We start from the raw sequence: 8,493 nt of genomic DNA, 5'->3' as shown, positions 1-8,493 counted from the left end.
ATTTGTCGTGACTTGAACGTCTAACCACAGCACCACAGGCTAAGGGCATCAAATAAAAACAGACTTTTCCTCAGTCGTTTACGTACAATTGAAAGACATTTGTTTGTATTAGGTCTCACCATGGATAGTCTTTCAATTCCATTTCTGTGACTGCTGTTGCTCATGCTTTTTAGGCATATTATAAACACAAAGAGAATGACTAACATGAAATGAGTGGTAGCACCCAAACATCTTTATTTTCATATCAGTTCATTTTTTTTTTTTTTTACACATGACCATACTGCAAATCAATAGGTTTTCAACTGGCAACTTTAGAAAATATTTATCTTTAAGTTAAAATGCCCAAATGCGCAGAAATGTTTCCAAGTGTATTATGTGAAAAGTGGATTCACATTTTAGGGCTTGCAGATATAATAATAAATCCTTATGTATGGAATTTAGTAATAATAATCAACATTATTATCCAAACACAGACATTACTGCAATTTGAGCATCATTTCAAGTGCTAACAATGGTTCTTGTATGATGTCAGGCAATCTTAAAATGGAGAGTGGAGCTTGACAATAAAATTATTATATAAACTATTTTCAGTTGATCTTATTTCTTTATCTATGCAGTGCACTAAAGTGCACTTTGGGTCATTTTATGTGAGATATGAATACTACTTATGAAAAAAGGAATAACTATACATTTCTTTTTGCATCATTGGCAAAAGTGGGTCATCTTAAATCATACAAGTCTAGAGATTTTTTAAAAAGAACAGCAACTGTCTTGTTGTTCCTGATCTTTTACCTTTGGATTCCTTTGTTTTCTCTTCTTGTCTGAGGTGATTCAAGCAGGTCGAGCCTCTTGAAGTTCCCCTACTTCTCCACATCCTCCTGATAGAAGCTGCACTCCAGGCCTCCGCCCTTCCTTTGTTCAGATTCCTGATGAAGGTGGGAGCAACAGAACGGGCAGAAATACATGGACCTCACTTACCCCTGAATCAGGAGTGAGCGATCCTTGCGAGATGCACTCAGGTCTCTGCCCTCTGCGGCAGGGAAAGAATGGAGGTCACTGCTCTGAAGTACAGCAGCCTAGGAGCTATGAACAGCTCATAGGGACACAAATGTCTGTCTAAGAGTTATCAGCAGAGTTCTCGTTGCTGGTCGAACTCGAGGACTGGGGGGTTGAGGATGAAGATGAGGAGGAAGAAGAGGAGGTAAAGTTCATCCCTGATAGTTCTGGTGGGTTTGTTGCCGTGTTCTGTCCACTCAAGCTTTTCCTGCACACCGGACAAGTGTCATGCTGTAGAAAAACATGCAGCTGTTAAGAGTGGCATTACCCCACTGTTTCAGAGAGCAGCTGGCGAATATTTACTGTATGTGGAAAGACCAATAAGAGGGGATAAGTCATACCTGTTCCAGCCACGGGACTATGCAATCGTTGTGGAACATGTGATTGCATGGGAGCTGCCTCACATTTTCTCCAACACTGTAATCTTCTTTACACACTGGACATTCCAGTCCTGAAGCTGAATGACAGAAACAGTTTTTAAAAAGGTGGCTTTGTTAAATATGATCTCTAAAAGATATGTCAGGTGGTTCTGGCTGAATCTGTAACCAATAGTGACACTGCATAATGAACTACTAATGTAATCAGAAAAGACTCTATATTCTTTAATTGCCAACAGCCACAGTAAATCCCTGCCAGGTCTGATATATTAAAAATAAGATGGGAACCCAAAAGCTCGGTTTTCAGAGAGAGGATTTGCGACTCGTTTGAGTTGCCATTAGCTATGAAAAAGTGGCAGCTGCACAAACATCTCCCAAAAACCTGATCTGATATGGTAAGAGTTAAGTAATCAGGATAATTATAAAACCAGAACATACGGATAAGGCATTTATGATGTAAAAGATGTCTGATTTCTGTGTTAGATTATTAATTCACAAATAAATAAAATCCAGAACATTTCTGGAATCTGTTGCCAGCAATTTTCCAGAAGGATCATCATCCATGCCTTCAAACCCACTGCAGTCATTAGCTTAAGTCCAAGAGGCTTCAAATTAAATGTGATATTCAAAACTGATAAAAGCATTCAGCTGAAGCCTGATGACGCGAGCCTGTCAGGCAAATGGTACTTGGATTAAATTAGACAATGATGTAATAAGAGCATATGAACAATAATTTTAAAGAAAATTATACTGCTGCCCAAATTAGATAACAGTCAATCTTAGCGAGACACCATCTGTGACACCAGTGTTGATCAGTATCTTTGAACTTACCAACATGCTCCTCTGTAATTTGTACTGTAGGAAGACTTTTGATTTTATCCCTATCAGCAGGCGGTGGCCCCGTGTTCTCAAACTGGTTTAATAACTAAAGATGTGAGGAAGAAAACATTGTAAAAGAAATTAAATGAAGCACGTATTGTATGTGCTACGGAAATTCTTATACATCTACGATCTTGAATCCAGAAATTAATTTGCAATATCGGGAAGTTTCTTAAAGAATACCTGTGTTATAATAGCATCTAGTCCATTAGCACCCCAGGCATAGTCCATTGGATTTGAGTGAAGAACACCCCTTCAAAAAAAAAAACCCTGAGATATTAGAAGACATTAAGGACATTTTGTTGTGAATTTGCTTTGTGGTTTATTATAGCTTTGTTCTGCGGACTCACCAGGGTCCAACACCGATATTTGGCATTGCAGTAGGTGCAATTATTCCATTCACTAGCTGCTGAATGATTCTGCAAAAAATAGCATACAAAAGTATGATATAGCTGTAGGAGAGTGTCACAATGCTACTAAGTTACCATTAGAAGCTCAAAGAAAGCGTCACCAATGGCAAAACAAGCATTAGACTCACAAACTGTCCTCCTTACCCCTCTAAAGTAGGAACTCCCTCATGCCGCCCTGCTTGTCGCCTTGAACCATGACGACTTCTCGGTTGCCTGGCACCGTATCGTTGCCGTGATGCCGTTTCCCTTTCCCGACGGTTTTCTGCATCCCGGTTGTCCTCTGTTCCCAGTCCAGCCCCGAAGTCAAAGCTGTCATCGAAGACACCCAGTGCAAACTGACCATAGCCCGAAGGGAATGTGAACAAGTGCTGGTCCGCATTCTGGGAGACACATTAATGAAAGCAAACAGACACATGTAGATAGACACCAGTGAAGCTTTGTGATTTCTCCACATATCCCAAACTATTTATGGTCAATACAACCCTCCTGGAACGTTGATGAGTCTTGTTGACATTCAGCTCAAATTTCAACCCAATGGAAATGTCACTGCTGACATACATTTCCCTATTTACTGAGGTACAAGTCTGAGTACTGCTTGAAAAGATTTTCAGTCAAAGATCTCCCCACAGAAGTCCCATACACTGAATGTATAGCTAATAATGGCACTCATCTTTGACTGAGCAAACCAAAAGAGACCAACCATTCAATATAAAAATCACTGTAAAGATTGAAACATTAGCTGCAAAAGCAGAAGTGCAAACCCTATGATAACTTCCACAATGTCTAGTACCAGATCAGCACAAATGTCAGTAGAGGGAATTTTAAGAAATGCTGACTATTGTGCAGCAGTGGACAAAGACAGACTCGGTGATAGAGACAGAGTCTGAATAAAGAATGGCATAGAAACCTCAAATGGTTGTTGGTTCTGGGGTCCGCTGGAGATGGTGGACATGGACCCATTGTCAGCACTAAAAAGGGGACAAATAGTTGATAAACTTATGTGTATACTTAGTATTGCTGACAGAAAATTCTTTTTTTCCCAGCGCGCGCCATAGTTTCATCATTTTGTGCATATATTATAGCACGGTTTGCTGCGATTTCTTCTCACTGTCCTTCCCCCAACACCTTCTGATTTATTATATCAAGACTATTGGACACATTTCGTCACCCACAATGATTAGCGGGTGTATACAATAATAAAGTATAATAGGCACAAATTGGAAAGAAAATTATTACCTTTAATGTGGTTAATTATATTCCGTAAACACTTTATACACACCTTCTCTCTTCCAGCAGCTCCTCGATAAACCCAGATTCACATCTTGGACATGTATACTCCTGCAGAGAAACAAAGAGAAAAAGACATCAACACACAAGATTCAACCTTAACTGGGAGTGAAATAAAAACCCACTGCTAATTCTATATTTTTTTGCAAAGTGGGGAGACTGTTGTCATTAATATAATTACCGTTTTCATTCAAATTAGCACCACCATCCTCACACAGTTTACCAAGAGTTAACGGGACGTAACAGATTTTTAGCTACGGTCTACTAGTGTGCCAGTTAGTGGCAAAAGTAAAGTCAAATTTTGATAATTAAAGCCGTAGCCAACATGAATACAAATGATTTTCAGTTCAGACACAAGACTGCTGAACTCAACGGGCATAGACAACTTTGTAGGGATATTTCACAGCAACAAAACATAATTTAGTTACCTGAAAAAAGGCTCTGCTAAAATAAACTAAATCTTCATCAGTTTAAGTGTATAAAATATTTAGAATAGTTTTACTCAAGACAGTCCTTTCTGACAGGGAACTGAAGCCGTCCCATCGCTCTACTCAAAGCCAAACTGCCCTGACCAAAATTATAATTTTACCTCAGAGAACTAGCCGTTGCAGGTCTTCCACTGCCTTGAGCGGTTGGGTTGTGTTATTGTGTGACTTTAGAGGTGTTTCAACTCATCCGTTAGGATCTGAACTAACACCAAAGTCAGACAATACCACAAACAAACTAACCAATCAGGGCAGCAGTAGACATGTAACTCCTGGTTCTGTAAGGTAAAAGAAAATAACTGTTTTCGTCGAGGGAGTCTGGCTTTGAAGAGAGCTGTAAACCAGCATGGGTCGGGAAGGACGGACTGACAGCAAGGTTTAGTGGAGAATATACTGTAAATATAGTGTACATTTAAAAGGATATTGACTTTTTTTAAATGGGTCAGTTATCATTTGATGACCCCTCAGATTCATGTGGGCTCGCTCTATATTAAATTGTAAAAAGGCTGTTCAAACTAACTCCACCTGCAGCAGCTACAACAGTAACATCCTGCTTACACATTGATGCTTCAGTAATAATGATGTAATGATGTCATATATAATGATAATGATGAGTCACAAGGACTAAACTAGTACTTCTTCAACTACAATGAACCACAATTTGCTGCTAATAACTTAAGTACCTTAACTTCATTAGAATTTGTCATGCAAGACTTTTATTTATAATGGAGTATGTTCACATCACTGTACTGGTACTTTAGGTCAAGTAAATATCTGAATACTTCTTCCAGTACTGCCAGATACTCTCAGTACTGACTGAGAGTAAATGGGAGTTTCGGGGGTCCTCTCTTCCCACCTCTTAAGACATCTAGTGACAGAGAGATGTCAGCAAAAACGCCCCCAGCATCCTAAAGGACACGTCCTATAACTCTTTAGAAACTCGCTGAAAACCTGCTTCACACCTCACACTATAAAATGCAACACAGTACACACAAACACACATCATTTGAACACCTTCTACGTGTGTATACACAGTTACATCACGCTTTGTGTGTGTGTGTGATGTGTGTGTGATGTGTGTGTGATGTGTGTGTGTGTGTGTGTGTGTGTGTGTGATGTGTGTGTGTGTGTGATGTGTGTGTGATGTGTGTGTGTGTGATGTGTGTGTTTGGCGTTTCCCTATTTCATTCCCTGATCCTGATTAAAATACAACTCGTAACTATTCTGACATAATACAGTTGTTTTTTCAGCAAAAGTTGTTGTCACCGAGTTGTATGAGGCGTTAATGTGACAACAGGGCACATTACCAGCAGCCTACAGACTGATCTTTGACATTGTTAAGAGCACATTTCACCGCTGTGTGACGGATCTTTCTGGACCGCCATGAAACATGTGTGACTTACTGAATGGCAAAACAAGAAAAAGGGTCGAAGCGGCATTGTTGTCGCTTCGACCCCTTTTTCTTTTTTTTTTTACACAAGTGATTAACAATCCGGCATACCCAGGTCTTCGGGGAGACTGGTGTACGTAGCGCTTCGTTACTAAAATAAATCCCGAGTCGACAATTACACGCGATCAACGTGTTGACGTGACGGAGAACTGACGGTTACCGTTATTGCTAGCTAACAGGCTAGCGTGCCTCCGACGCCCACCAAAAAAAAAAAAAAACGTGAGCCCAAATATTTCGCCGGAGATGTTGCAAATCATGTCAGAAATGCAGCATCGTGACTTCGCTGTTCGCGTCTGTGTGCTGACAGATCCTCCCCCCCCCCTCTCACCCCGTTTAGATAACAAGCCAACTTGGGCAGCGAGACAAACGAGACCTCGTAAGGAGTCAGCTAATACCGTTAGCATGCTAACTGTTGTAGCGCTGCTTCAACCATATCTTACGGAGGTAACAACAACGTTATCGCGTTTTTCAATTCTCAAACAGTTGTAGTTTTTTTTTTTTTTTTTTTTTTTTTTATGCCCTCTGTCTGCGGTAACTTACGGGAAGCCGGGGACTAATCTCTGCTGAGCATCTGTGACAGAAGAACCGGCTGGGCCATGGAGGTGCTTCCGCCATCTTTAGCCACTAAAAAGGTAAAGAGGGGGAAGGACTACGGAGCACCGAAAGGGACAATGTTCACCCTCTGGAACATACGACGACCACGTGATGACTGAAATGACTGTATTAGCCTGCATCATAAACACTTCATATTCATGTTATGTTAATAATATCTACCTCGACTGTAAGAAAGTATAATGAATTGGAAGATCACTATATGGTTGATGCATATAACAGAATTACAATGAATAAGATTATTATTATTATTATTTTTTTTTTTTTTTGAATTAATAAATAATTATCCAGTAGGATTAAACATAATAAGGCAAACGGCAGCAAAATAAATTCCTTGTAAAGGGCCGAATAAATAATTTTATTTAGTTTTGCAGCTACTACTAATTTGTATTATAAAATATTGCCACACGGTGGTGCCTTTGTGGCTACAGTAGTTCACGTTGGAGCCAGTGGCTGAAGATACAGCACACCCTTGGTAAGTTTTCTCTTTTTTTTTCCTCCCATGTATGAGATCTTCAGTCAGGTTACCATATGCTGGGAAAACTGTTAATGTGTTGGTAATTAATACTCACATGCCAATGCAAAAGTTAAACTCGAGACTAGTCAATACTCAACAAATCTATATCATGAATCACCACACTGTGTCTCCACTGAGCTCATGTCTTATCTCGGCAGGTTCACTGCATTCCTGCCCTCCCTCCTCACATTAAAACAAGAAATGTGTTTTTGCAATCTAGCATCACACTAGATTTATTTTGACACACGCATGCTACTTTTCCATTGGATTCCTGTCAACCATCTTATGAGCCCAACGGGCTTACTTCAAACGATCAAAAGTTGTGTAGCATCTGTTTTTAAACCAGACATCTCCTCAAAGGTGGATTTTGTATTTTGACCTTGATTATTTGACATTAGTAACTGGAATAATTTTATTAAGTGTCAAACCTGAGACACAGAACAGTAAATAAGTAGCCTCTTGTGGGAACAAAAATATAGGAATGCCTTGTTTTACACGGACACAACCACATTCTCGTTGGCGTCAGTCTGGTGGCCATGAGATACCAGTGAGGACCTCAGAGAGCACTTAGTTACATAAAATGCCAAAGGAGAAATGATTGATTCTATTTTGTTTTCAGGTCTGCTTTTATTTTTAAAGTTCTCAAGTAAAATATCAGCAATATTTATTTATTATTTTCACAGGTATCCTCCACGTGACTATCCAAACTGCAGACTGGCAGCCATAAACATGTCACACAAGTCTGGAGTGTATGGTGTGCCTGGCAGCACATGTGGAGAGCAAGTAGGAGTTCCCATCCGACCACCTATCAGCCAATCACGTCTCTCATGCCTCCTGGCCTGATTTTTATGTGAAACCTTAGGTTCCATGCTCTTGAGGACAGTAGCCCTAGATGCAACAGCTCCTATGTTTTATGGGTTTACTGTTTTGCATGATTAATAATGAATGGATTTAGCCATGCACTGTATATGAATGAGATGCAGAAAAATATTTTCTGTTACACAAAACTGCAACATATACTATAGATATGATTCTTTATATATATTTTTTTATTCTTTTATTTATTTTTTTTTTTTTTTTAAACGGACCTTTCCGGACAGAAAAGCTCACAATGTAACCTTGTTTGGTCCTAATGTGCTCTCTAGGTCGGTGTTGTGTCTGATCTGGCCTTATGGGAGCAGGAAAGACAAGGCTGTCCCAAGAGCTGAGATTAGAGAGGGTCTGATAGCACTGAGGTTTGCTATGTCTGCCTGGCTGAAGTAAGCTATTGTCTCCCTGTACCCAGTGTGTCACAGCCATTGTAACTGAATGTTCATTGTAGCAAATGCAATCTGAGGAGTGATTGAGTGTGGGTCGAGACAGGCTATGTGAGCAGCAGAAAACAACTCCGCCAGACGGAGAGACCTTACACCTCGTGAAA

The 8,493-nt window shown here is 39.9% G+C and overlaps 1 protein-coding gene across 1 annotated transcript; it reads right to left on the bottom strand.

The window, feature by feature from the left end:
- Nucleotides 1-210: 210 nt before the first annotated feature.
- LOC138618856 (E3 ubiquitin-protein ligase RNF126-like) lies at nucleotides 211-6,585 on the bottom strand. Its single transcript, XM_069694878.1, has 9 exons — nucleotides 6,485-6,585; nucleotides 4,002-4,060; nucleotides 3,630-3,690; nucleotides 2,867-3,102; nucleotides 2,663-2,731; nucleotides 2,496-2,565; nucleotides 2,265-2,358; nucleotides 1,398-1,513; nucleotides 211-1,287 (listed from the first exon to the last, which is right to left on the bottom strand). Exons 1-9 carry the CDS (start codon nucleotides 6,557-6,559, stop codon nucleotides 1,117-1,119), a joined length of 951 nt encoding a protein of 316 aa, XP_069550979.1. The 5' UTR covers nucleotides 6,560-6,585; the 3' UTR covers nucleotides 211-1,116.
- Nucleotides 6,586-8,493: the final 1,908 nt, after the last annotated feature.

The sequence above is a fragment of the Brachyistius frenatus genome, unplaced genomic scaffold, assembly GCF_029030835.1.
Source record: "Brachyistius frenatus isolate BFR_SWC_R1_liver_20210118 unplaced genomic scaffold, ASM2903083v1 Contig_18, whole genome shotgun sequence".
In the NCBI taxonomy this organism is placed as follows: Eukaryota; Metazoa; Chordata; class Actinopteri; family Embiotocidae; genus Brachyistius; species Brachyistius frenatus.
The sequence above is the reverse complement of the archived record's forward strand: the minus strand, read 5'-3'. Positions and strand labels throughout refer to the sequence as shown.

Excerpts from the sequence above, each read along its gene's own strand:
- LOC138618856 (XM_069694878.1), bottom strand. The coding sequence starts at position 6,559 with ATGGCGGAAGCACCTCCATGGCCCAGCCGGTTCTTCTGTCACAGATGC. Across the intron at positions 2,566-2,662 it reads AATATCGGTGTTGGACCCTG|GGGTGTTCTTCACTCAAATC; the intron begins GTGAGTCCGCAG and ends TTTTTTTTGAAG. Across the intron at positions 1,288-1,397 it reads TAGTCCCGTGGCTGGAACAG|CATGACACTTGTCCGGTGTG; the intron begins GTATGACTTATC and ends GTTTTTCTACAG.